Raw genomic sequence first — 26,536 nt, 5'->3', positions numbered from 1 at the left:
CACCAGAGCGGCCCACACAAAACCAAACAGAAGGGAAGATGAAGGGAACGGTGTTGACCAGACGCCCCCGGGGCTCACGCCGCTGCTAATAACGAGATGTAAACCGGAGCAACGGGCTAAGCTGGGGGGGCAAAGCGTGGGCTGGGGGGGGAGGGGGGTGTGCAAAGAGCAGGGCCGGGGGCTGGGGGGGTCACAAAAAGCATGGCCTGGGCAGGGGGGGCACAAAAAGCACAGCCTGGAGGCCAAGGCACCTTACCTTTTTGGAGAGCGAGGAGACATTCAACCCAAATCTTTGAGCCCTTTCCTTTAATTTATCCATGTTTACCTACAAAGAGATAGGAAACAATTTTTATTTTTTATTTTTTTAATTAAAAAACCCACAACACCCCCAAGCACTCAAGCTGCAGGGATAAAGATAAAGCCGCCTTCCTGGCCAAAGGCTCCCGGAGCAAAGGGTGCACAGCGATGGGCCGGGGCACTGCCGGCATCCCTGCGGGTGGCAGGATGGATCCCAGCATCCCAAGGGATCTGCCGGGATCTACCAGCCTGTCCCTGCACTTCCTCACACCCAGCAAAGGATGAACACCCCAGGTGCTGCTCCCCTTCCCGCAGCAGCAGCCGGTTCCCAGTACCCCTCCTCCTGTACTGGTCCGCTCCGCACAACAGAAAATAAACACCAAACCTGCCTCTGCGCCGAAAAATTAATCGCTACTACCCCACTACCACAGGTTTAAGAAGCCATCGCTGCACCCTCAGCCTTCCAAAACCATCGGGTCAGCTCCCCGGCCCCAGCAGCTTCCCAGTATGTTGCCCAGCCTGGCCAGTTCCCCGGAGATATCAGTCACGCTGCGATGCTTACCTCCCACCAGCACCTTCATGATGAGCCTCCCGCAGGAGTAGCTCCGAGGAGGAAACCCTGGTGCTGTTTGGCACCCCCCGGTGCCACTGGGCACCCCCCAGGGCCGCTGGGCACCCCCTGGTGCCACTGGGCACCCCCCAGGGCCCTCGAGCACCCCCCGGTGCCGTCGGGCACCCCTCGCCTCGGCTTAACCCCATCCCACTCATCCTCAACCAAACGTGCCAACACCGAGCCAGCTGCTCGGGGCGAGAGCCCTCAGCTCTGCCTCCTCCTTACACCTGGAGTTGGACGAGCAAAGCAGCGTCGGCTCTTAAAAGCAAGAGTAATTTACTACAGGTCATTCGTTGTTTCCATTCCTGAAGCGTAAAATTGAAGCCTCTCAAAACGAACGCAGAGAATGGAAGTCGGGCTTATGAAAAAATAAAATTAAATATCCATCTTTGCTACTTTTAGCGTTTAACTCTAAAATCTGAGCCGGGCGCCGCAGAGGGATGGGAACCCACACCACCCAGGGGGGCCACGCCATCCACCCTGGCTCCGCAGACGTTGCTCCTGAACAACTCAGAGTTTACTCCCCCCGCCAGGAACCTCCTCCTACCAATTGCAACGTGTTCCGAGCCCAACCGGCAGTAACTCAAAGACAAGAAGCATTTCTTACCGTGGGTTTGCTGTCTGCAGAGAGGCCTGAAACGAGAAGGTGAGAAAAAGAAAGCCCAGTTAGAGAACAAACATCAGGAGCAGGATTTTTTTGGATGAGGGGGCACAGCACCGCCCCCCTACCCCCTAACAAAGAACCCCCGGCACATTTCCCCCAGCTTCTCCCTCTGCTCTCTACAGAACGAGTCTCCCCGTTTCTTTTTCGCCTTCAAATCTGCTTCCCCACCCACAAAACCGCTGCCATCCCACCTCGCCGAGCATTTTAGGAAGCCGAGGGATGTTTGGCACATGCTGGAGACCGCAGGAAAACCTGGCCAGCCATGCTTAGGAGCAAGAAATTCTGGGAAAAGCATCTGGAATACCAAGGGAACACAAGGAAAAAATGCCTTTTCCTCCCCTGATTTTACAATTCCCGCTCCAGGCTCCTGGGAGCAGGCAGGAAAAGGAACAAGAGTGAAAACAAAGGTAGTCCCACCGGCAGTATTTTTTTTTTTTCTTTTTTCCCCCAGGAATAATTAAATATTTGCAACGAGGTCACTCCGTAGATGGGTTCTGCTTCACCTCCTCACCTTTAGTCGAAACTGTGGCCAAACCAAACCTGCCAAAAGCAAACGGAGCTCAGTCAGAGGCCAGGTCAACCAGCCCTCGGCGCTTCGAGGCCGATGGGTGAATTTTTCCTTCCAATATTTTTCAGGAGCGTACTCGAGCAAAACCCGTTTGGGGCTGAGGTGAGTTGGAACGCGCTGTTACCGGCTGATGGAATTTTATTCTGCAGAATTCACCGATTCCCCATTTTCTACAAAAAGCCAACCTCCACCTGCAGGATCACCGGCAATTTTCCCCCCTTTCGCTGTCCGGAATAACCCCAAACCCCCCCAAAAATCCCACCGCTGCTCCAGCCCGTGGAAGCAGCAGGCCACACCAAGCACCCCGCACCCAGACGCGGCCCCCACGTGCCATGGGGGGCTCCTACCCCACCAGGAGCGCTGCCTCTCCGCAGCCCCTCCAAGCCCACCCACCCACCGCTGTCTGCTCAAGCCGGAGGCAACCCCCACCCCCTGCCAGGCTCCTCCGTGGTGGCATCATCCCCCCAGCGCCACGTTCGCCTCACACCAACACAACCTGCCACCCACAGCGTGTCTGGAGAGGTTTTGAGGTTTTTCTCCCACCCCCTGAGCAAGAGAAGGCTCCAAAGCGTGGACTCACCGAGCTGCCCGCGCCGCCTTCTTGCTCTCCAGGCTCACGGGCACGTTGAAGCGCTCAGCCCTCTTCTGCATTCGCTGGAGGAGGAAGAGAAAACAAGCGATTGAGGAAGAGCAAGGATGGGAAGGGTGCGGAAAGGAGGTTCTGCAGGTGGGGGGAGGCACAAGACCCCAACACGCAGCGGGCTGAGGCTCCAGCGTGCCCACCGGCAGCCTTGGGGGGGGATGGTGGTCTTTCCCCCACCCACCCACCCACCCACAGGTGAAGACCAAGAAGCCACCCCGCAGGCTCCAGGATGTCTGCTTGACCAAAAGGTGCTCCCACGGTGCTGAGAAACACCGGCCTAATTAAAAAAAAAAAACCAACACAAAAAACCCCACTAATTTTAAAAAAAAAAAAAAAAAAAAAGGCACACCGTGATTCCACGGCTCAGGGAATCCGCTCCTAGGAAGGGAACTGGAGCGGGGAGGTGACAGAGGTGACAGAGGTGACTGTTTTAAGCTGACACCAGGCTGGAGGGCTGCACCCCTCGCCCAGGGAAGCCCTTGTGCCGGAGGGAACGGAGGATCAGAGGGAGCAGCCCCCGATTTCCCACCCGGAGGCAGGGAGCGAGCGGCAGGCACGGCCGGGCTGCGAGAGGCAAACGAGATTTCCTTTTCTCCCCCCCTCGCCAAAAGCAAAAGGCCAAAGAAATACGCTAGAAGAAGGGGATGGGGTGTGTGTGTGTGTGTTGTTTTTTAGAGAATTTATTTGGCACAAGCCTTTTCACGAGAGGCCGACGCTATTCACGCTGCTGGCTCAGCACCGCACGCAGGATTTGCCGTCAGCGGCGCGATTCAAGATGAAATACAGCTACATCGAAAGGGCTGGAGGCACGGAAAAAGCTCGGAAACATCGGAAGCGCGAGGGTTTGCACCTACGAGTATTCAATCCCCTTAAAAGCTTAAGGGAAATATTTCAGGTTTTAGCGTTACGCAAGAGCCCAAAAATGCGTCTTGGTGTTTTAAAGGTTAGAGAAACAGATAGGGCTGTAATGGAAACATTTCCTTTCGCCAAAAGCGCAGTGAGGAGCGTAATAAATATCTGCATCAAAACAGAAGTGTTTGGAAAAGATGGATGGGGAACAGCACTCCTAACCGGGGCAGGGCTGAGGGAACTTCTACTCAGCTGAGTAGAAACAATAAAGACCCACAAAACGTTATCGTTGGGGTCAAAGGATATATTCCTCCTTCCTTGTGACGCTTTGAAGAAGATCCAAGAGAAATACCTGCCGAGGCAGCTCCTGGCAGGGCTCTCGGCTCCAGGCTGACCTCAGAGCACCGGCTCCAGTGCCCACCCAAAGGTGGCTGCTGGGGTGGAGGGGTGGTCCGCACCTTTACCCCCCCCCAGACTCAATTAACCCACAGCAAAGGGCTGGATTTCAGGCTGTGTTCCGTTTTCTCCGGTGGTACAGATGCTAGAAATACAGATGAGTCCAAAAAACGAGGAGGCAAATTCATTCACCTCCTCATTTTTTGAGCTTATCTGTATTTCTAGCATCTGTACAGCCTCCAGCGGGCCATTATGTATATTCCAGGGGAAAACGATCCCCTTCCATCTTGAAAAAACCATCTGCAACATCATTTTGCCAAGCCCCGATTCACACTCAAGTCCAAAAAAAAAAAAAATCACCCTGAAAAAGTAGATTTGCAGCGAACGGCTTCGGCAAAATTCGGGAGAAAAAACAAAAGGGCAACTTCAGCCAGTTCGTTTAACGAGCTGGACCCAGCGACGGCCAAAGGCGGCCCCAAATCACGGGGGGCTTCAGCAACACCCCCAGCTCCCGTGTTTCTCCTCATTACTCCCTCAGCGAGCTCATAATCCTCCGCTTGCGCCATCACCCTGGTTGCTGTGGAAATGATCGTGTCCCAAACAGGAGATTAAAACTCGAAAGTGGTGACGAACAGCGGGGAGACTCATGTTTTCACAGTGGTTTCTTTCTTAGGGAACACGAGGGGGGAAAAAAAAAAAAAAAGAAAAAAAACCTAAAAAGTGGGGGATTAAAGACCCACAATCAGATTCCTGAAACTCCAAAGTTTTGCCAAGTTTTCCCAAAGGAATCTGGGCTTCTAAGTGTGTTTGTTTTAAATAAACCCAGCAAACCTAAGGGAAAAATTTAGGGAAGATAAAGACGAGGCGATCCGTTAGCTCCTACCAGTTCCTCCCCAACTGATTCCTCCCCGAAGCGGGAGTTTTGTAGTTTTACAAGCGATCGGGATGACAAATCCCACGGGATAGGGACGAGCCACAGCCTGGTGAACTCCGCAGAGGAATTTTTCCCGTTTCCAACAGCAGGAAACACAACTGGGACGACAGAGAGGCGGCTGGAGTCCACCAGCTTTTATCACGCCGCGCGGAGGACGCTACGTCCACCCTCGCGGGCGACGGAATGACTGGGCTCGGCGTTGGGAGATACGGAGGCAGGGCCAGCAGCGGGGTGGGGGTGGCAAGCGGCGCGTGGCCAGCGGTGAGGGAAAGGGGCGTTAGCACGACGATCCGAGAGCAACGTTCCCAAAGATGTAGGAACCTGACCCCGCCAGGGCACTCTACAGCCAGCAACGGGTCGGTAAGATAAAAAAAAAAAAAAATCAAGGAAAAATCAAGCGGGGGGAAAAAAAAAATAAAAAAAAATCAAGGAAAAAAAAAAAATCAAGCAGGTTTACAATGGAAACGCTGAGACCGCCCCAGCGACGGAATGAAGCGGATAAGGAAGCCGACACCTCGGAGGGCCACGCAGCAGAAGGAACCTTACCTCCATCTGCGATATTTCCGACGTTATCTTCACTACCTTCTTTTCCGTAATCCTGGGGGCGTTGGGAAAGAGAGAAATGGGTCAGGACAGCTCCCGCTCGTTTCCCCGGGGGGAGAGGGGCTGGGGTTCCCCTCCCGGCCACCCATCCCCGGCACCGCGGCCACCACCTTGACCGAGGGTCTGGTTTTCCCAGGAGAGCGGCCACAAGCCGGTGGCCCCCCCTCGGAGGGGGGTATCGGTGCTAAAGCGAAACCTGTGGAATTTTTAACCCCGATCTGGGGCGTTTTAGGGGTGGGAAACGTGCGAGCCAGGGAAGGCGCAGCCACGGGTTCTGCCCGCAGCGCAACTCCTAAATTTTTTTTTGACGGGAAGCAAGCTGGGAAGGGTGGGAGACACCCCCCCCCCCCCGCTCTCACCCGTTCTCTAACCAGAAAAATCTGGTTAATTATTCACTCTAACCCGACTAATGAACTGCGTTTAAGGGAAGAGAAACACTCCGCGATTTTGGCAGGGCGCTGCGGCCCAAAAGGACGTTACGGCAAGAGGCCGCGGAGCTACGTCTGTGCAACCTCCAGGTTACACCTGGTGTAAAGCTACACCAACAACCCCCTGCCCGTCTTCAGGCTCTTAACACTAACATCCAACTCTTGTTAGAAGCCCAAAGCCTCAACTGCGAGCCCCGCGGAGCTTTATTCCTTTATGGCCCTCAAATACAAAGGATTGTTCTGTTCTAGTTCATGGGACAGCCCCGGGTGACTTTTCCCCCCCCCTCCCGCCTCCCAGTTAGCACCAGTACCCCGAGCCCAGGCTCCATTTCAAACACACACTTCCCAAACAATGTGCAGCTGACAACAAGGGGGACCGGTCAGGAGAGGGGAGAAAAAAAAAAAAAAAAAAAAAAAGACTGAACAAAAATATAATGGAGTGGGCGTGCTGCTAAGTTTATGCTCCGAAAACAGAGCTCGGGGAGGGAGGCGGGGGGGGAACAAAAGAGGAAGAAACAAAGTTGGGAAGTTCCCAGGCTAAATGGAATGGCATCCTCCTCCTCCTCCAAACAACTCCCATAAAACAGTGGGTCACAGCCAGCCTCGTTAAGGTCTCCCGTTTAGAAAAACGCGCCGCTTTTGTTGCACATTCCCGGACAGGTTTCTCATTTGATGCCCTGAAAGGCAGTAATGGTTTAATGGCATTTGCACAGGAAGCAATTCTGCCCGGGACCTGGACCCCCAACCCCCTGCCCCCCCACCCCCCCGCCCCGCTCGGTGGGCGCAGGACGCCCCCTCCTGCTCACACACCACCTCGGGTGCGGTGGCCACAGGGCCAGGGCTAGATTCCAGCTTGCCCTGGGGCTAGCCACAGCCCCAGAGACCCCCGGCCCCAGCCCCGGGGCTAGCCACAGCCCCAGAGACCCCCCTTCCCTCCCCAGCCCCAGGACTAGCCACAGCCCTGGAGTCCCCTGGCCCCAGCCTGGGAGCCCCCCAGCCACAGCCCCGGGGCTAGCCACAGCCCTGGAGACCCCCCCACCCTCCCCGGTCACAGCCCTAGGGCTAGCCACAGCCCTGGAGACCCCCCACCCTCCCCGGTCACAGCCCTAGGGCTAGCCACAGCCCGGGAGACCCCCAGCCCCAGCCCCGGGGCTAGCCACAGCCCGGGAGACCCCCAGCCCCAGCCCCGGGGCTAGCCACATCCCCGGAGCCCCCCGGCACCAGCCCTGGGGCTAGCCACAGCCCCAGAGCCCCCCAGCCCCAACCCCGGGACTAGCCACAGCCCCGGAGTCCCCCGGCCCCAGCCTGGGAGCCCCCCGGCTAGCCACAGCCCTGGAGTCCCCCGGCCCCAGCCTGGGAGCCCCCCGGCTAGCCACAGCCCCGGGGCTAGCCACAGCCCCGGCCCCAGCCACAGCCCCAGAGCCCCCCGGCCCCAGCCACAGCCCCAGACCCCCCCGGCCCCAGCCACAGCCCCAGAGCCCCCCCGGCCCCAGCCACAGCCCCAGAGCCCCCCGGCCCCAGCCACAGCCCCAGAGCCCCCCGGCCCCAGCCACAGCCCCAGAGCCCCCCGGCCCCAGCCACAGCCCCAGAGCCCCCCCGGCCCCCAGCCACAGCCCCAGAGCCCCCCCGGCCCCAGCCACAGCCCCAGAGCCCCCCCGGCCCCAGCCACAGCCCCAGAGCCCCCCGGCCCCAGCCACAGCCCCAGAGCCCCCCGGCCCCAGCCCCGGGGCTAGCCACAGCCCCAGAGCCCCCCGGCCCCAGCCCCGGGGCTAGCCACAGCCCCAGAGCCCCCCCGGCCCCAGCCCCGGGGCTAGCCACAGCCCCAGAGCCCCCCGGCCCCAGCCCCGGGGCTAGCCACAGCCCCAGAGCCCCCCGGCCCCAGCCCCGGGGCGAGCCACAGCCCCAGAGCCCCCCGGCCCCAGCCCCGGGGCTAGCCACAGCCCCAGAGCCCCCCCGGCCCCAGCCCCGGGGCTAGCCACAGCCCCAGAGCCCCCTGCCACAGCAGAGGAGCCCCCCCAGCCCCGGGAGCCCCCAGCAGAGGGTGGCCACGCAGGGAGACCACCCACCGCCCAGGGCTAAGGTGAGGGTTGCAATCCTGCTCCCACCTGCGACCCCCTCTCAGCCCCAAACTCCGAAACGGGGCCGGACAAAGGTTATCGCCGCCGGCCCTCGCGCCCCGCGGGTTCGCTGGGTTCTACTCAGAAAAGATAGTTACACATCGGGCGATTTTACAGGAGGCTCTTCTACTTTGGCAGGCGGCTCCACCGGCTTCTGCTCTTCTTCCTGCAAGGAGTTGAGAGGAGATGAGATAATTAACGCTCCGGCCAGCTGAGCAAGAGAAAAAAATACCACGGCGGGGAAAACCTCAAGTCTTTTGGGGTCTCGCTGTGGCCTCACACCTGTAATTCACCCCGATATATCTCAACATTTCTGCATTCCGTGTCTACCTCGGCCTGCAAGGCAGGGGTTGCGGCAAGGAGCGGTACCGCACGCTCACAGCCTGAGCCTGGCAGGGTTGGAAGAACGAGCGGTTACGGACACCGGCTCTCCGTTTGTTTTTTTTCCAGCACATAACCCCTTACCAAAAAATCCAGGCTTTGCAAGGCTGAGGGAATAACTCGAGGGAAACACCCTCTACCCACGAGCGGAGCCGCCAAAGGACACCAGAACCGCGCAGCACCCGGCGTCCACCTGCCGAGACCCATCTCCCTTCTCCCCAAACACTTTTTGCCAAACAGGGGCAAAATTTTCCACGTCCTCTGCCCACCCTGGCCAAGCAGCAAAGAGCCTGACAGCTGGAACACTCCGTTTCTGCTGCTCTTTCCAGGTGGGATCTCCTCACCTCCCTCCGAACAAACTCTCCCGCACCTGGCAACATTTTCTTAAATATCCTTTCTTAAAAACGCTCCAGCCGCGTTCGCTCTTCGGTTTGTAGCAAAACACGGAGCGACGCGGCGTGAAATCTCGGACGGAACGACCCCGCACCAAGATCACACGCTCTGCCACACACCCCCCCGCCACGCGCCTGCAGGCTCACGGGGTCACACCGCGCCTTTGGCACAAAAAGGAGCAGGATTAGACCCAGCAGGGAGTGACAACGGCGCTTTACGCCAGAGGCAGCTCCAGGTGCAGTCACGTTCCTCAGGCACAGACCACCAGGCAAAGCAGAAGCCCCGCGCAGACCACCAGCGGGACAGCCGGCCCAGAAGACGACCCACCTCTATTTCCTCTCCCAGGACATCTTCTTCGTTTGCTTCTTCTTCAGCTGGAGGAGAAAACAGAGCAATCGCAGCAGTAAGTTACTGCAGGAACGCCTCCGGCTTCCCAAATAAACCCTACGATAAGAATTTTCCCCGGGAAAGCGGGAAGTGACAGCAAAGCTCACGGAGCGGGGCTCGACGGCTTCACCCAGGAGCTGCACAGGGACAGAGCTGGCTCGCCCCGGTGAACCCCTGCGCCTGCCGCGCCAGCGCCCACCGTGCCCCTTCGGGTGCCAACCCCCGCGCCCACAACGCCAGCACCCACCGTGCTCCTCCAGGTGCCAACCTCCAGGCCAGCACCCACCACGCTCCTCCAGGTCCCAACCCCGGCGCCGGCACCCACCGTGCTCCTCCCACAGTACCAACCCCTGCATCAGCACCCCCCGCGCTCCTCCCGGAACCAACCCCCACACCGGCACCCACCGTGCTACTCCGGGTCCCAACCCCCATGCCCACCACACCAGCACCCACTGTGCTCCTCCTGCAGCACCAACCCTCACTGCAGCATCCACCACGCTCCTCCAGGTCCCAGCCCCTGCGCCCACCACCCCGGCACCCACCGTGCTCCTCCAGGTCCCAACCCCCCGTGCCCACCACCCCCCGCACCCACCACCCCCGCACCCACCGTGCTCCTCCAGGTCCCAGCCCCTGCGCCCACCACCCCCGCACCCCACCGGGCCCCTCCAGGTCCCAGCCCCTGCGCCCACCACCCCAGCACCCACTGTGCTCCTCCAGGTCCCAGCCCCTGCACCCACCACCCCCGCACCCACCGTGCCCCTCCAGATCCCAGCCCCTGCACCCACCACCCCCGCACCCACCGTGCTCCTCCAGGTCCCAGCCCCTGCGCCCACCACCCCCGCACCCACCGGGCCCCTCCAGGTCCCAGCCCCTGCGCCCACCACCCCAGCACCCACCGTGCTCCTCCAGGTCCCAGCCCCTGCACCCACCACCCCCCGCACCCACCGTGCCCCTCCAGATCCCAGCCCCTGCACCCACCACCCCCGCACCCACCGTGCTCCTCCCGGTCCCAGCCCCGGCACCCACCCCCCCAGCACCCACCGTGCTCCTCCAGGTCCCAGCCCCTGCACCCACCACCCCCCGCACCCACCGTGCTCCTCCAGGTCCCAGCCCCTGCACCCACCACCCCCGCACCCACCGTGCCCCTCCAGGTCCCAGCCCCTGCACCCACCACCCCCGCACCCACCGTGCTCCTCCAGGTCCCAGCCCCTGCACCCACCACCCCAGCACCCACCGTGCTCCTCCAGGTCCCAGCCCCTGCACCCACCACCCCAGCACCCACCGTGCTCCTCCAGGTCCCAGCCCCTGCACCCACCACCCCAGCACCCACCGTGCTCCTCCAGGTACGCCTGCAGCCTGTTGATCAGGTCCTGCTTGTTGCCTTTGGCTTCCAGGCCACGTGCCAGACACTCCTGCTTCAGCTCCGCCAGCTGCGCCGGGAAAGAAAAGACCGCTCAGCACGTGCGGAAACGCACCAAGAAACAAACATTTTTGAAAAAAAAATTTACAAATAGCTATATAAGGGAAGGCAGTTTGCTTTTTTTGGGGGGGCCACGAAGGCTGGCCAGCCAGCCATGACACAGGGCTTCACCGGCACGAGCCTATTCCCCACAGGCTGGGGACCCCATGTCCATCCCCCCACAGTAGGGGGTGCCCCCATGTCCCCCCTGCACCATGGCATAGGGACCGGGGTCCGTCCCCCCACTGCAGGGGGGGCCCCGTGTGTCCATCCCCCACGCTGGGGAAGGCTAGGGGGGAGGCGCCGCGTGTCCGTTCCCCACGCCGGGGGCCACAGGCCAGGCCCGCCGCCTCCCCACGACCGAGGCCTGGCGGCGGCCACCCCCGATGGGCAGCCCCCGGGGGGCCGACACGGAGCAAGGGAGCAGGTACGGAGCGTCCCCACGCGAGACGGGGACCCCCCGTGACGCCCCCAGCCCGGGGCGGCGGGACCGGGCCGCGAGGCCTCCAGGGGCCTCGGGTGGCGGCAGCTGCTGCCCCCGCCAGAGCCAGGAGGGAGCCCGGAGCCCCCGGGCCGGGCCGGGCCAGGCCAGGCCGCGGCCCATCCCCAGCGGGGCCCCGCTACAGACCCCAAGACCACAACGCTTCAGTCAGTACCTTCAGTTTATGAAGCTCCACGGTCTCCGCCGCCATCTTGTCACCCCCGCAGCCCGCTGCCAGCCCCGCCCCCGCTAAGCGCCTCTCGTCCAATCAGCGCGGCGCTTCCTGGACCGGCGATTTCAAACCACTTCCCAACACCGCCTCTCGCGAGTGGCCAGGCCTCCCCCGCGCCTGCTGCTCGCTATTGGCCAGCCAGCGCGTGGGGGGCGGGAAGCCTCTGAGCGACGGACGAAGAGACCAATAGAAACTGGGGAAACGGTGTGGTGCGGCCAATGGAGAGAGCGGGCCGGGACGCGGGGTCTTCCTGGAGACCTGTCGAGGCGGGCTGGGGCCTGGCAACGGCCGCCGGGTGCGCGGGGCTGAGGAGGCGGGGAGGGCCGGGGCTGGGGTCTGCGAGGGGCCGAGGCAGATGGTGCGGGGGGCTGCGAGGGGCCGGGGCTGAGGGGCTGGTGGTGCGACGCCATGGCGGCAGTGCCAGGCTGCGAGGGGCCGGGACTGAGGGGGGAACCGGGGCTGGGGGGCTTCGAGGGGACAGGACAGGGCTGGGGGGCTGTTGAGGGAGGGGTGTGAGGGGACATGGCTGGGGGGGGTGCTGAGGGGCTGTGAGGGGACGGGGGGCTCTGAGGGGACAGGGCTGTGGGGCTGGGAGGGGATGGGGCTGAGGCTGAGGGGACGGGGTCTCTGAGGGGACAGGGGTCTCTAAAGGGACGGGGTCTCTGAGGGGACAGGGGTCTCTAAAGGGACGGGGTCTCTGAGGGGACAGGGGTCTCTAAAGGGACGGGGTCTCTGAGGGGACAGGGGTCTCTAAAGGGACGGGGCTGAGGGGATGGGGGCTCTGAGGGGACAGGGGTGCAAGGCCATGGCAGCAGGGCCAGGCTGTGAGGGGACAGTGGGGGCTGTGAGGGGACAGGGCAGACAGGGACGGGGGGCTGGGAGGGGACAGGGCTGTGGGGACGGGGGGCAGTGAGGGGACAGGGCTGAGGGGTGTGAGGGGACAGAGCTGCAAGAGGCTGGGGTCATGGGGACAAGCAGGAGGGGAGGGGGGGCTGGGAGGGGACAGGGCTGGGGGGCCTATGAGGGGTTGGGGGTGCGAGGGCAGGGCCAGGCTGCAAGGGGAGGGCGATATCCCCCCGGGTGGGGGGGGGGGGCGGGGAATGGTACAGCCCTGTCCCTGCTCCACACACACCTAAGGGTGAGGAGTGGGGCTGACGCGGGGGGGGTGGGGGGTAGGAGCAGCCATTTTGCCTCTGGGAGCCCCGTTACAGGGGGTTCTCCCTTTGTTCCCAGCGTCTCCGGTAACCGTGGACGAGCTCCTTTCTTTTCTCCTCGTCTTTGTGCTCCCGTCCTTCAGTCTGCGATATGGAGCCACTAATTAGGGAGCTGGCATCAGCACCGCGCTGAGGTTCAGCGCTTGGGAAGGCTGGGGGGCGAGGTGCTGCCGGAATACCGTGGACCTGAGGCCACGCGAGAGCCTTGGCTGGTTTACGAATTGCAGAGGTTTCGGAAAACCTCTCTGAGGAAACCTCTGGAAGCCCACGTTTGTCTGCTGCAGGATGAACGTCGGCGTGGCGCACAGCGAGGTGAACCCCAACACGCGGGTGATGAACAGCCGGGGGATCTGGCTGGCCTACGTGATCTCCGTGGGAGTCCTCCACGTCGTGCTCCTCAGCATCCCGTTCTTCAGCATTCCTGTGGTCTGGACGCTCACCAACGTCATCCACAACCTGGTTAGTCAGAGCTTGGCCGGCTTGGGATCCGTGTCCCTGGGCTACGGGCAAGCCCCTGGGTTTGGGGAGGGAAAGGCTGGAGGGGCTGGTGCTGCTGGGGGTCATTTTAGCTCAGGAAACTGCTGCAGCGAGGCACAGGGTGCGTGTCTGTCGCAGCGACAGACTGCCCTACACTCGCTTTCCACCTCCTCTCCCCTTGGAACGTGCAGGTCATGTATTTGCTGCTGCACACAGTGAAGGGGACCCCCTTTGAGACCCCCGACCAGGGCAAGGATCGCCTCCTCACTCACTGGGAGCAGATAGACTACGGGACGCAGTGCACCTCGTCGCGCAAATTCCTCAGCATCTCCCCGGTGGTGCTGTGAGTGCTGTGGAACGGGGCGGGGAGGGGGGCTCAGCAGGGTGTGTGGAGCGCGTGGTATCCCCTGGCACCGGCATATCCCGGGGCTGGAGAGGGTTCCCCGGCTGCCAGGTGCTGTTTTATACGGGCGAGGCACCCAAAATCCCGCCGGATAGGGTGAGCGGGAGCACAGAGCTCACTCAGCACCTCCCCCAGGTACCTCCTCACCAGTTTTTACACCAAATACGACCCCACGCACTTCGTCGTCAACACAGCCTCGCTGCTCAGCGTCCTGCTGCCCAAGCTGCCCCAGTTCCACGGCGTGCGCGTCTTCGGCATCAACAAGTACTGAGGCCCAGCGCTTCCCGTGGCGTGGGGACACCAGAGCGGCGTGAGGAGGGCTGGGTGTGGGGGCAGGGCCCGCTCTGGCTCATAGCCAGGGTTGTGGCAAGGTTCCCCCGCCTCCGAGGAGCCCCTCGCTGGGGCTTTGGCTCTTGGGTGAAGAGAGAAGCGCAGCGCAGCGGTACGGAGCGAGCAGTCGCATCACACGTGCGTGTTTCCTTCGAGCAAACCTCCGTGTCACCCTGCGGAAAACACCTACGAGGGGACAAGTGACCCAGGGGGAAGATTCACCCACCTGCACCTCCCTCACCCTCACATTTTACGTTTCAACGGTAATAAAGAGCGACCAGAGCAGCATCCCCATGGCGAGACCAGCCCCGGCGCACGCCTACCTGCCCACCCCTCCCCGCACAGACCAGCCAGACTTCTTCAAACTGTATTTTTAATTTAACAAAAGTGATAAGAAAGAGGTACACTACCATTTAAAACCCAGCTGCTCCGCTCTGGGGGGGTACAAAAAGGGTAGCAAAAAAATCCAATCGTAGCCGACAGCGGTGATTCTTGGGGGCGTTTCGGCTCCGGCGCCATCATCCACCCCAGCAGCGCGGCCTGGGGGGCGGCCAGCTGCCCCCCCCCCCGAGCGTCCCGCTCGGCCCTGGAGCCTCGTGCAGCTCACAAGGGCTCTTCCTCACCGGCTCAGCCACGGCTCGGAGCACCGGGAAACACTCGGTGAGGCACCGGCCGCTCGCGCGTCTCCTGGCAAAACCCACTCACGACTCAAAAAGATTTCGGCAGCGGCTCGTAACCAATTCCTGCCTCTTGCCTTTGCTTTTTTTTTTTTTTTTTTTTTTTTTTTTCAACAAAATGATAAGCTGCTTCTCATCCCTTGCGTTCAGGGAAGGGGATGAGGGTCCCTCGAGCCAATTTGAGGAAGGAAGATGCAAAACCGGTGTGGCCGGGCGGTGACACCGCAGCTGCATCAACGGGACGCACGCTGTAATCGCTAAATCCGTACGGGGAAAAAAGGAACAAGCTCCTTCCCAAATAAAACCGGCACACCACGCTGGTGGAGCCCGCCCGGCCGCGGCTCTGAGCCCCTCCAAGGGCTCGCAGAGTGGGGGGTCCTGTCCCTCTGCAGCCCCCCAGCTGCAGAAGCATCACCTGAACGTTTATAATAACCCTGAAAAGGTGGGGCGGCCGCTGCAGCCCCCCCGGCGGGCTCTTTGGTACGGCTGGCTCCAAGGCACAGCTCCCTCCTGCTTGTGTCGGCCACGACGGCCCACGAGCTCCCTGGTTACTTTTAACTAGAGAAATATGATTTTTTTTTAAAAAAAAAACAAAACCAAACAAAAAATGCAAAAAAAAAAAAAAGAAAAATAGATTTTTTTTTATTCGAAAGAGCCCTTTTCGTGCCTAGCAGAGCACCGGCTGCCCGGCCCCGCTCAGCGCTGGAACGGCCGCCGCACCTTCTTCCGCCTCTTGTGCTTTGCGTCGCCTTTGGGCGCAGCACCTTCGGCCCTGGGGGGCACCCCGGGGGAGGCCGCAGCCCCCGGGGGGGTGGGGGGCGCCGGGAAGGGCCCCCCAGGCATCGGTCCTGAGCTCCCCTGAAAGACGCGGGTGAAGAAATCCTGCAGGTCGGCAGCCGAGGTGGGGCTGCCCTTGGAGGCGCTTCTGCGGGGGGAAAGCGGCGGTTGGGGGGGGCCCGTCCACGCACGGAGCCCCCTGTGTGTGCCCCCCACCCCAGGACGGGGGTCAGAGGCCCCTCTCCCATCACCACTGCCCCCCCCCCCCCCCCAGACTGACCTTTGCCGCCCGGTGCCCCTCGTGCCGAAGGAGATGTGGTAGGGGACGCGGTGCGTGTCCGGCGCGATGCCCACGCGCTGGCAGCCGGCCCACTCTGCCGAAACACACGTGGCCGCCGGTCACGCCGCCCCCCCCCCAGCGAGGGGATACGGCCAGCGGGTGGGCACCCGCTGGGTCTGGGGGCTTGGGGCGGGGCGAGGGGAGGAGAACCCACCCGTGATGTCGTAGATCTTGCCGTCCATCATGGCCAAGTAGGTGATTTTCAGCCCCAACAAGCTGGACTCGGCCCAGAAGTCGCCCTCCTCGGCGGGGTGCAGCCCCCCGCACTCGGCGCAGTAGCGGGCGCTGAGGGGGTCTCGGTCCATCTCGAACCTCCTGCGGTGATGGGGGGGGGGTGTTTCCAACCCCACTCCCCCTCCCCCCCCCCCAGGTTTTGAAGCCCCCCTGCCGCGCCGCCGGCACCTACTTGTGCTTCCCCTGGCACTTGCTGCACATCATGGTGTTCATGGCTTCCTTCAGGTCGTCCTGCAGCCGGCTCAGGAACTCGCTCATGGACCTGGTCAGCTCGCTCTCCGCCATCCGCTTGCTGCGGGGAGGGGGAGAACCGGGCTGGGACCCCTGCGCCGTGGGGGAAGGGCAGCCCCCAGACCCACCCCCAGCGTCGCCCCGCTCACATTTCATACTCCCTCCTCCTCTCCGGGCTGCTGACCATGTCCCAGGCCGCCCGCAGCACCTTGAACGCCGCCTCCGCCCTCGGGTGCTCGTTTTTATCCGGGTGGACCTGGAAGGGAAGCAGCGACCCTCAGCAGCGCCGCTATTTGGGGGTGGGGGGGCACCCCCCAGACCCCCGCCCGGCCCACGCACCAGCACAGCCAGCCGGCGATACGCCTTCTTCAGCTCCGCGTCCGACGCCGTCACCTCCAGGCCCAGCACCTGGAAGGGGTTCAGCTCCTCCTCGGGCACCTCCGCCATGGCCAGCAAGCGGGTCACCTCCTCCCCATCACCGGCAGCCCCCCCAGCACCGGCGGGTTCCGCAGCCCCCTGCCCGCTTGTCCAACCCCCCCCGGGCACCCAGGGGGGGGCTCGCCGCCTCTGCAGCCAGTCCCAAAGGTGCCGGCACGTCCGGCTCTCCCCGAGGAGCCCCCACGTCCTGCGGAGCACAGCGGCGTCCAGGAGGGCCAGGAGCCGAGCCCCCCCGCTGCCCCCTGCCCAGCCGCCCCACGCCGGCCGCCCCCGCGCGCCAGCAGAGCCGCAGCCCGCCCAGCAGCAGCATGAGGAGCAGGAGCAGCAGGGCGCACAGCATCCACAGCAAGCGGAGCAAGAGCGCGGCCGCGGCCCGTAGCCACCGCGCCGCCCTCAGCGCGCCGCACCGTGCCCGCTGGCCCAGCCGCCGGGCCCAGCTCCACGCGCCAGCCCGTGCCCAGCCCACGTGGCGGGCGTCGAGGCAGCAGCAGGAGCAGAGCAGCCGCCGCCAGCGGGTCAGCAGCCCCCGGTAACCGGGGGGCTCCGACGGGGGCTCAGCCCCATCCCCGCTGTTCTTCTGGCGTGGCAGCCGGTGCCGCTTGGCCTCACGCCGGCTGGGGGTCTCCTTCTCCCTGGGGGTCTCCTTCTCCCTGGGGGTCTCCTTCTCCCTGGGGGTCTCCTTCTCCCTGGGGGTCTCCTTCTCCCTGGGGGTCTCCTTCTCCCTGGGGGTCCAGCGATGTCGCTGTTGCCGCCGCCGGCCACCCCTGCCCGCTCCGGCCTCCTCGGCCTCCTGCAGTCCGTGGGGCGGCGGCACCACCGGGGTGGCGGCGGTGCTGGGCCGGTGGCGGCAGGCGAGGCCGCAGGATGAGTCTCGCCGCGGGGCAGCGGGACTCGGGGGAGCGGGCGGCGCCCCCCGGCAGCGGCAGCGCCCGGGGCCTGGGCTGGGCCCGTCGTGCTCGTCCTCCTCCTCCGCCGGGCCGGGGGTCGCCGGGTTGCCGCAGCTCCCGTTCCAGGCCGCCACGGGCCGCCCGCCCGCAGGGGGGGTCCCGGCTCCACCCGCCCCCGTCGCCTCCGTCGGCCGCAGCCGCCTCCCGGTGCCGGGGCTGCTCCATCCCGCCGGCCCCGCTGGCCCCCGCCGGGCCTAGGTCACGGCCATCCCGCCGGGCCTGGCGACGACAGGGGGGTCAGCGCCGCCCCGGGACCCCCCCGGGACCCTCCCCGGTGCCCACGGGCCGCCCGCCCCCCCCAGGGGCGCTCCCGGGGGTTCCCCCGCCGGCGCCCGGGGCCCCGCTCGGCCGCCCCCGGTCCAGCGGGGGGGGGGTGGGGTATGTGGGGGGGGACTCACGGGGCCGGTGCCGGCGGGGGGGGGGGGTCGCCGCCGCCTCCCACCCCCCCCCGGGGTCCCTCAGCCGCCTCACTTCCGCCTTCCGCCCGCCCGCCGCCGCCGACCACTTCCGGGGGCGGGGCCTGGTGTAGTGACGTCATGCCCGGCGCCCAGCCTCTTAAAGGCGCAGGGGCCCGGCCGTTAAAGGGGCAGCGCCTCCCCCTCCGGACGCCCCCAGGCGCCCCGCACCGCCCCCCACCCACCGTGTCGCAGGGGGGGTGTGGAAGGGTCCGGGCCCACGCATGTCTTATACCCCCGGGGGCGGCGCGGGGGATCCTCCTGGGGGGGGGGGGGTCGCCATCTCCCACCCCCACAACGCCCTTTTGTCCCACTTCCCACCCAGCGGGGGGCGGAGGGCTGCGGGCTGCAGCGGCTCCTCCGCCCAGTGCCCCCACCCAGGGGGTCCCCGCTGCCCGGGGTACATGTCGGGGGGCTTGGGGACATATCGGGGGACTTGGGGATGTGTTGGGAGGCTGGTTGGGGGGACCCGTCGGGGGGCTTGGGGACCCGTCAGGGGGCTTGGGGACGTGGGGAGGGGCTGGTCGGGGGACCCGGCGGGGGGCTTGGGACACATTGAGGGGCCTGGGGACATGTCGGGGGGCTTGGGGACACATCGAGGGGCTGGTTGGGGGACTCATCGGGGGTCTGGGGGACCCATCGGGGGGCTTGGGGACGGGGGGGGGTTAGTTGGAGACCCGTTGGGGGGCTTGGGAACACATTGGGGGGGCCTGGGGACACGTCGGGGGACAGGTCGGGGGACCCGTCAGGGGGTTTGGGGACACGTTGGGGGGCTGGTTGGGGGACCCATCGGGGGTCTGGGGGACACGTCGGGGGGCTGGTCTGGGAACCTGTCAGGGGGCTTGGGGACCCGCCAGGGGCTGCTCGGGCGACACGTCGGGGGGCTTGGGGACCCGTTGGGGGGGCTTGGGGACACATTGGGGGGCTGGTTGGGGGACCCATCGGGGGTCTGGGGGACACGTCGGGGGGCTTGGGGACGTGTGGGGGGGGGTTAGTTGAGGACATGTCGGGGGGCTTGGGGACACATTTGGGGTCTTGGGGACACATTGGGGGGCTGGTCGGGGAACCCGCCAGGGGGCTTGGGGACCCGTCGGGGGGCTTGGGGACATGTCGGGGGGCTGCTCGGGGGACCCGTTGCTGAGAGACACGTCAGGGGCTCGTCGCCGCCCCCCCCCCGGGGGGGTCCCTTCACCCCCAGCCCCGGGGAGAGCGCGGGGGCGGGGGGCTCGTCCCGGGGGGGGGGGGGGCGGGGCAGCCTGACCCCGCGCCGTGCGCGCGGCGCGTTAATTGATCGTTAATTGGGGATTTTGGCAGCGCCGGGACCCCGCGTGCCCGAGCAGTCCGGAGGGGGGGGGGCGGGACCCCCTCCCCCATGGGACACCCACTCCCCCCGCTGCTGCCACCTGGGCCACGCCGGGGGGGCACCGGCCCCTCCCCCAGCCGGCAGCGCTGCTGGGGGGGGGGGAGGGGGCAAACCTCGTGCCCTTGGCCCCGCCCCCCGCCCCTGCCCCCCACCAGGGCCCTGCTCAGGGCTGAGCCCGGGACGCGGCGGGGCCCCTCCCCCAGCCGTGACCCCCTCCCCCCGTGTGAGCCACTCCCCCTCCCTGACCCCCCTCCCCCGCCGTGACCCCCTCCCTTGGCCGTGACCCCCCCTCCCTGCCCCCCCTCCCCGGCCGTGACCCCTCCCCCCATGCCGGGGACCCCCTCCTCAGCGCACGCAGCATCACCCCCGACCCCCGCGTGTCCGCCCCTACGCGCGTCCCCCCCCCCGGCCCCGCACGGGGACCCCCGCCCGCAGCCCCCCGCCCCTCCCCGCGAGGCCACGCCCCCCTCCGCCCCCGTCCCGCCCCCGCCCCGCCCCCCGCCCCATCTGGGCTCCGTGGCCGGACCCAGCGCGGCGGCGACGGAGTGAGCAGGTGAGTCCCGGCACGGGGCGGGGGGGGGGGCACCGGCACCGAGCGACCCCCGACCCCCCCCAGCCCCCCCCCCCCCAGTACTCCCAGTGCCCCCCAGCAGGCACCGCCGCCCCCCACCCCACCTGCAGCTCCCAGCGCCCTCAGCTCGTTGTCCCCCAATGCTCCCATTAGTGCCACCTCGCTGTCCCCGGTAGCTCCCAGTTCCCTCTCCCAGCACTCCCAGCTTACTGTCCCCCAGTGCCTCCCAGTTCCCTCTCCCAGTGCCCCCAGCTCACTGTCCCCAGCAGCTCCCAGTTCCCTCTCCCAGCGTTCCCAGTATGCTGTCCCCAGTAGCTCCCAGTTCCCCCTCCCAGTGCCCCCAGCTCACTGTCCCCAGTAGCTCCCAGTTCCCCCTCCCAGTGCCCCCAGCTCACTGTCCCCAGTAGCTCCCAGTTCCCCTCCCAGCCCCCGTGGCACCCCCCAGCAGCTCCCCACACTTTTCGTGGCACCCAGCCCCCCCCACCCCGCCCATTCCCCCCGATGTGCCTCCCCCCCCCCCCCGCGGTGCCACTGCCAGACGTGGGTGCGGGGAGGTGCCCCGCCGAGCCGGAGGGGGTGGGGGGCGCGGGGGGCTCAGCGCCACCCCCAGCCCCGCAGTCCCCCGGCGATGGAGCCCCCCCCCCCCCTCCCTGTGCCCTCCTGGGGCTGCTTCAGTCAGTGGGGCGGGGGGCTGTGTGTGCCACCTGGGGGGGGGGGGGCACCTGGGGGGAGGGGGCACTCTGGGCATGTGGGGGGGGGAGTATGGGGGGCACATTGGGCACGTGAGGGGGTACAGGTGGCATTTTGGGGGGCATGGGGTGATATGGGGGGGCACTTGGACACAGCAGGCACATGGGGGGTGGCTTTGCAGGGGTATGGGGGGGGGGAGGGGCACGGCCAGTGGGGGTGGCATGGGGGACAATGGGGCATGGCCATGGGGCACAGCTGGTGCGGGGGGGGGGGGGGGGGGGGGGGGGGGGAAGGACAAGGTGGGGGACGCAGAGGCAGCCCCCGGTGACACCCCCGCGCCCACCCCAGGCTCCCACTGCTTCAAGGCCACCACGTCCCCTCAGGGCTGCCCCGGGCTCGGCTGTCACCTCCCTGTGGTGGCAGCGGGCGCGGGTGGCGCGGGTGGGCCGGGGAGGGGGCGCGGGCATCGCCCCCGGCCATGGGGCTGCTCTGCTGGGGGGCGGCCGCTTCGGCCTGGTCACCCCCGGGCTGCTGCTGGGGCTGCCGCCACTGCTGGTGGCCCTGCCACTGCTGGTGGCCCTGCCACTGCTCTGTGCCCTCCTGGCACCGCGTGGCCGCAGGCGCTGACCATCGTCCCCGTCGTCCCCTCCGCCGCCATCGTGACCTGCGCCCGTTACTTGGCCGGGGCGCTGGCACTGGCGCTCTACGGCTACGACCGCGTGCGGCTGGTGCCGGCGGTGCTGGGCGCCTGGCCGGTGGTGCTCAGCCTCCTGGCCGGGCTTGCCGCAGCGGAACCTGACGGCCCACGGCCCCTCCCGCACCGACAGTGAGTGGGGGGCGTGGGGGGGGGGGGAGGGGGCACCCCTTGGCCGGGCAGCTGGGTTGGGGCGGGGGGGGGGGTGTCACAGCGTGTAGGTGAGGAGGATGGGATGGGAGAAGGGAGGGCAGGGATGGGACCACGATGGTTGGGGGGCACAGAGGGGCACCCCCCCCGCCGGGGGGCTTGGGAGGGTGGCAGTGCATGGGGGGGGGGGGGGGGGGGGGATGGGATGGACGGGACAGGGGGTGAGGATGGGGGGGGGGGGGGGGGGCAAGGATGGGACCACAATGAGGAGGTGGGCACCAGGGGCTGGGGGCAGGTGAGAGGTGCTGATGGCACTGGCCATGGGGCTGGCACTGGCCATGGGGCTGGCAGTGACCCCCGTGTCCTTCCCCCCCCCCCCCCGTGTGAGCACCCCCACCCCACCGATGTGCCTTGGGGGGCCCGCGGCACCCCCTACACACACAGTGCCTGCCCCTTTAAATAGGCAAATGAGAGGCCAGATGCTCCACCCACCCCACCCCCCGCCTGGGGTGTGGCCGCAGGAGGCGGGGCTTCAGGGCACAGGGGTGCCCCCTGGTGGTGGGGCAAAGCCAGTGCCCCACAGCCCCACAACCTGCCCCACAGCTGCCAGCCCCATAACCTGCCCCCAAACCCACTTCAGCCCCACAGGGGAGAGTGCCTGGGGGGGGGGGAAACACAGCCCCTCCCCCCCCAAACCAAGCCCCATGTATTTCTGTAGGACCTCCCCAAACGCTGTGCCCCTGCCCGCACTCCCCTCCGCTGGGGGGCTCACCCTGCCATGGGGCGTCCCTGCCCCCCAGCCCTGCCCCAAGGCCCCCAAAGGAGCAGGGTGACCCCCACCATGGGGAAGGGCCCCCCCCCCGGGGACTTGTACAAGGAGCTGCTGCGTTATAGAGCTTTGGGGGGGGGTGTGGGGGGGCGTGTGTCAGTGTGAGCCCCCCCGGTGCTGCCAGAGCTTGTCACCTGTGGCCAGGGGCAGGGAGGTGGGGGGGACCCGGGGGGACCCCCCCCCTGCCCCCCTCCACCTTTAAAGGAGCAGGTCCTGCCCGGGTGGGGGGTCTGGGGTCAAGGCTGGGGGGCAGGGGGGGGCATATCAGTGCTGCAAAGAGCCCCCCCACACCCTGAGGGCACCTGGGGGGGACGGGGGACATGGGGCTGATTTTGGGGCACTGCGATGCCCCGGGGCCCCCCTCTCACACAGTTTGTCACTGGAACCCCCCCAGCATCCCCCCCCCAAACCCTGGGACCCCCACCCCAGCCCCGAGCCCAGTGGAAAGCCCTGGGGGGGGAGCCCCCCCCCTCAGCACCCCACAGCGGGCAACGAGGGGCCCAGGCAGCTGCTCCCTGGGGAATGGGGGGCAGCCCCAGCATCGGGGGGGGGACGACAGACACAGCCAGAGCTGGGGAGGGGTGTCCAGCCCTCCCCCCCCCCCCCCCCAACTCCAGGGATGTGGAGGGGGCTTGTGTGCCCCCCCTGTGGCCCCACTGTCACTGCAGCGCTGTGGTGGCTGGATGTGGGGGGGGGGTTACAGGGTGAGAGACCCCCCCGGGAGGGGTCCTGCTGCACCCCATGAGCAGCACCGGGGCAGGGGCCGGGCTCTGCCCCCCCCCCACCACCCCCAGCCCCCTCCCCCCCCCGGGAAGGCAGAGCTGACCCCCCCCTGCTGGGGCACTACTGCAATTTTATTATTGCGTGATTTTTAAAAATAAAGGGAGGGAGAGGCCGCAACACAGAACACAAGGGGCTGGGGGAGATGGAAGCGGGGGGGCCGCTGCCCCGCCCCAAATAAAAATAAAATTAAAAAAAAAAAAAAAGAAAATAAAAAGGGGGTGGGGGGGAGAGGTGTTTGAGCGGCCGGGTTTGGAACACCGAGGGCTTGGGGACAACTGTTCTGAAAAAAAAATAAAAATAAAAATAAAACCACACGGACGGCACCCGCCCGAACCGACTCCACGGGGCGGCTGCGTGCTGGGGACGCCCCCCCCCCCCCCCCCCCCCAGCGCTCTCCCCCCTCCCCAGCCCCCCCCCGCGCCCCCCGCCCGCCCCTTACGAGTCCAGCTCCAGGTCCCGCAGTTCCTCCTCCAAGGCTTTCCTGCGCCCCAGCTTCTCCAGCTGCTCCTTCGTCGGCTGCTTGATCTCCCCCGCGCGCAGCCGCTGCTGCAGCTCCTCCACCTGCCGCAGCTTCTTCTTCAGGTTCTTGATCTTCTTGCTCTTCTCCGAGGCGGGGGCTTCCCCCTCGGCGGGGGGGCCGGTGCCGCAGGCCGGCTGCGGCGCAGCCCCCCGACTGTCCCCCGGCTGCCCTTTGTCCCCGCCGCCGCCGCCCCCCGCCAGCGAGGCTTTTTCCAACGCCTGGATCAGTTCGTCCGCTTCCCTCTCGCCCTTCTCCTGCTGCTGCTTCCTCTTCTCTTTGCGTTTCAAGTTCCTTTTCGCCGCCTTGGACAGTCCCGCTTCGCCGCTCTCCGCCTTGCCGGGCTGCGCGGCCGCCTCCAGGCTCAGCCCCGGCGGCAGCTCGGGTTTGCTTTTGAAAAACTTCACGTATTTATTCTCGTACCTGCGCAAAACGAGAACCCGTGAAGGCGCTTCTCCCCCCGCCCCCCGGTGCCAAACACCCCCCCACTCGCCAAACCCCCCCCCCCAATCACCAAACCCCGGCGGCGGCGCTCCGTGCCTCCGGTAAAAGCTCTGACGCGGAGCAGCCCCCCCCCCCCCCCCCATATCCAGAACGGGGGATCCTGCGGGCTCTGTGTGTCCCCCCCCCCCTCTCCACCACGGAGCGGGTCACCTCACCGCCCCGGTGGGCTCGGGGGTCCTCCTCGCGTCCGTGGGTCAGCCGGGACCCGCACGGCCCCCCCCGAGGAGGAGGGGGGGGTGGGAGTCGATACGTACCGGCAGGACGCGGCTTATGGGGTAGGGGTGAGGGGGTCGGAATTGCTCGGGCACCTGGAAAGAGACTGAGACCTCAAGACGTCACCCGGCGCGCGCAGCCCAGGACCGGGACGCGCCGGCAGCTCCGCTCCCCTCTCGTAGACCCCCAACACCGGAGGGGGGGAGCCGGGAGCCCCCCCAGGGGATACCCCCCCACCCCCCCACCCCCAACTTACACCGGCACCTCCTCCTGGGGCACGTAGCCCTCCTTCACCCTCCGCTGCTTCCGCCAGGTGCCGTCGGGGCGCTGCGTGGAGGCGATGTACTTCCCTGGGGGGGCAACGAGCCGTCGGCTGGTGGCCCAGGGATGCCCCACGCACCCCACCTGCCCCCCATGACGGCCCTGGGATGCCCCACGGGATGCCACCCCCCCCCTCTACAGTGGCCCCAGGGTGCCCCACGCTCTCCCTGGGATGCCCCAGGACACCCCCCAGGACGTCCCAAGATGCCCCATGCACTCCAGAGCGGTCCTGGGATGCCCCACGCGCCCCACATACGCCCCATAACAGCCCTGGAGTGCCCCATGGGATGCTACACGCACCCCATGGTGGCCTTGGGATGCCCCACACACCCCACAGCAGACCCAGGATGCCCCACAGGACCTGCTGAGGTGCCCCACGCACCCCACAGTGACTCCAGGACTCCCCACAGGCCATCACACGCACCCCATGGGGGCCCTGGACCACCCCACACACCCCACAAGGGCCAGAGGGCAACCTCATGGGATGCCCCACGTACCCCACAGCAGAGCTAGGACACCCCATAGGACACCCTGAGGTGCCCCACGCACCCCATGGGGCCCTCACACACTCCATGGGGACCCCAGGATCCCCTACAGGCTGCCCCATGTACCCCACGGGACCCCACACACCCCATGGGGACCCCAGGACACCCCACGGGATGTCCCAGGATGCTCCATGGGACACCCTGAGATGCCCCAGGACCCCCTACAGGCCACCTCATGCACCCCATGAGGGCCCCAAGCACCCCACAGGAGGACCCACAGCCCCCACAGCAGAGCCAGGATGCCCCACGGGACACCTCGAGATGCCCCACACACCCCACAGGGACCCCAAGACTCCCCACGGGGACCCCGGACCCTCTACAGACGGCCCCATGCACCCCACGGGGACCCCAAGCACCCTATGGGAGGCTCCACGCACCCCACAGCAGAGCCAAGACACCCCACAGGACAACCTGAGATGCCCCAAAAACCCCAGGGGACCCCCCAGCGACCCCAGGACCCCCCACAGGCTGACCCATGCACCCCACGGGGTCCCCAGGACCCCCCACAGGTCACCCTGGGATGCCCCACGCACCCCACAGTGGAGCCAGGGCGCCCCATGGGACACCTTGAGATGTCCTACGCACCCCACAGGGACCCTAGAACCCCCCAAAGGCCGCCCCACGCACCCCACGGGGACCCCAGGACCCCCCACAGGCCTCTCCATACAGCCCACGGGGACCCCAGGACCCCCCCTACGCCTCTCCCCCCAGGTTAAGGGTGGGGACACGGGACACCGCACACCCCCGGGGCGGGGGGGCAGGTGGGCCCCTAGCAGGATCCCGGCTAGGCGGGACACGCCACCCACGACAGAACGGGTGGGGCAGCACCCGACCCCACGAGGAGCCCCACGGTAACCGCCCCCCCCCCCAGGACCGGCCCCACAGCACCGGGCCGGCGGAGAGGCCCGGGGGGGGGGCGGGGGGGGGCGGCCCCTTGGGCGCGGGGGCGGCGACGGGCCCCGTCCCACGGAGTCAGGGGGGTCCCGGGCCCCGTGGGGGTCGCCAGCCCCACGGCGCCGGGCCGGACCGCACTCACCGGTCTCGTCAGTCACATAGGGAGTCGCCATCTTGCGAGCGCGACACACTTCCGGTCCCCCGGGCCCGCCCCGGAAGTGGCGCCAGCGCTGGGCGTGGCCGGGGATGCGGACGCGCTGCGGGCGGCCATTTTGTTTTTAAAGGGGCAGCGCCCGCGGTTGGGGAGCACCGGCATGCACCGGGGCAGCCCCCCCGAGTCCGTGCCCCCCCCCCCCCCCCCCCCCCTACCCCTCCGCGAGGTGCGAAGCCGCCACGGTGGCCGCGGTGGGGGACGCAGGGGGACACGCGGGGCTGGGAGTGACACCTCACACCCCACCCCACCCCCCCCGGTACCCCGAGGACCCCCGGGAGTG

General features: G+C 66.4%; 4 protein-coding genes across 9 annotated transcripts in view; 1 reads left to right on the top strand and 3 right to left on the bottom strand.

Moving 5' to 3' along the window:
* Positions 1–11,512, bottom strand: part of LOC121099643 (SAP domain containing ribonucleoprotein) — a 36,266-nt gene extending 24,754 nt beyond the window's left edge. For all 4 annotated transcript variants that reach the window (XR_005831508.1, XM_040618856.1, XM_040618855.1 and 1 more), the window contains exons 1-9: positions 11,389–11,512; positions 10,604–10,703; positions 9,214–9,260; positions 8,211–8,278; positions 5,511–5,562; positions 2,723–2,796; positions 2,086–2,114; positions 1,518–1,543; positions 257–325 (exon numbers count right to left, since the gene is read on the bottom strand). Coding sequence is in view for 3 of the 4 variants with exons in the window: in XM_040618856.1 (XP_040474790.1) it covers positions 257–325; positions 1,518–1,543; positions 2,086–2,114; positions 2,723–2,796; positions 5,511–5,562; positions 8,211–8,278; positions 9,214–9,260; positions 10,604–10,703; positions 11,389–11,424 (501 nt within the window). In the remaining variant the exon portion in view is untranslated. The remainder of the gene's footprint in view (positions 1–256; positions 326–1,517; positions 1,544–2,085; positions 2,115–2,722; positions 2,797–5,510; positions 5,563–8,210; positions 8,279–9,213; positions 9,261–10,603; positions 10,704–11,388) is intronic.
* Positions 11,513–11,636: 124 nt separating this feature from the next.
* ORMDL2 (ORMDL sphingolipid biosynthesis regulator 2) lies at positions 11,637–14,154 on the top strand. 2 transcript variants are annotated; one of them, XM_040618916.1, is made up of 5 exons: positions 11,641–11,740; positions 12,679–12,823; positions 12,944–13,118; positions 13,328–13,479; positions 13,675–14,154. In XM_040618916.1, the coding sequence occupies exons 3-5, from the start codon at positions 12,945–12,947 to the stop codon at positions 13,808–13,810; spliced, it is 462 nt and encodes a 153-aa protein (XP_040474850.1). In that variant the 5' UTR covers positions 11,641–11,740; positions 12,679–12,823; position 12,944; the 3' UTR covers positions 13,811–14,154. The 2 variants fall into 2 exon arrangements, with proteins under 2 accessions (XP_040474849.1, XP_040474850.1); XM_040618915.1 differs by lacking the exon at positions 12,679–12,823 and having other exon boundaries at positions 11,637–11,740.
* A 1,018-nt stretch (positions 14,155–15,172) lies between these two features.
* On the bottom strand, positions 15,173–18,051 carry DNAJC14 (DnaJ heat shock protein family (Hsp40) member C14). Its single transcript, XM_040577995.1, is given in 8 exon segments — positions 15,173–15,471; positions 15,604–15,697; positions 15,818–15,978; positions 16,070–16,189; positions 16,278–16,384; positions 16,468–16,806; positions 16,808–17,707; positions 17,956–18,051. Coding segments are annotated over 8 exon segments (2,046 nt in total). The 3' UTR covers positions 15,173–15,242.
* Positions 18,052–23,098: 5,047 nt separating this feature from the next.
* On the bottom strand, positions 23,099–26,409 carry PYM1 (PYM homolog 1, exon junction complex associated factor). 2 transcript variants are annotated; one of them, XM_040618853.1, is made up of 4 exons: positions 26,185–26,409; positions 24,539–24,632; positions 23,488–23,988; positions 23,099–23,323 (listed from the first exon to the last, which is right to left on the bottom strand). In XM_040618853.1, the coding sequence occupies exons 1-4, from the start codon at positions 26,213–26,215 to the stop codon at positions 23,137–23,139; spliced, it is 813 nt and encodes a 270-aa protein (XP_040474787.1). In that variant the 5' UTR covers positions 26,216–26,409; the 3' UTR covers positions 23,099–23,136. The 2 variants fall into 2 exon arrangements, with proteins under 2 accessions (XP_040474787.1, XP_040474788.1); XM_040618854.1 differs by having other exon boundaries at positions 23,099–23,328; positions 26,185–26,403.
* Positions 26,410–26,536: the final 127 nt, after the last annotated feature.

Source organism: Falco naumanni, chromosome 20 (genome assembly GCF_017639655.2).
Source record: "Falco naumanni isolate bFalNau1 chromosome 20, bFalNau1.pat, whole genome shotgun sequence".
In the NCBI taxonomy this organism is placed as follows: Eukaryota; Metazoa; Chordata; class Aves; order Falconiformes; family Falconidae; genus Falco; species Falco naumanni.
The sequence above is the reverse complement of the archived record's forward strand: the minus strand, read 5'-3'. Positions and strand labels throughout refer to the sequence as shown.

Coding starts and splice junctions, on each gene's coding strand:
- ORMDL2 (XM_040618915.1), top strand. CDS start 11,664: ATGGAGAGAGCGGGCCGGGACGCGGGGTCTTCCTGGAGACCTGTCGAG. Junction 11,741..12,943: donor GGCCTGGCAACGGCCGCCGG/GTGCGCGGGGCT, acceptor TGTCTGCTGCAG/GATGAACGTCGGCGTGGCGC. Junction 13,119..13,327: donor CCAACGTCATCCACAACCTG/GTTAGTCAGAGC, acceptor TGGAACGTGCAG/GTCATGTATTTGCTGCTGCA.
- PYM1 (XM_040618853.1), bottom strand. CDS start 26,215: ATGGCGACTCCCTATGTGACTGACGAGACCG. Junction 23,989..24,538: donor CCCCAGGAGGAGGTGCCGGT/GTAAGTTGGGGG, acceptor CGTTTTGCGCAG/GTACGAGAATAAATACGTGA. Junction 23,324..23,487: donor CGGGACCTGGAGCTGGACTC/GTAAGGGGCGGG, acceptor TTTTCAGAACAG/TTGTCCCCAAGCCCTCGGTG.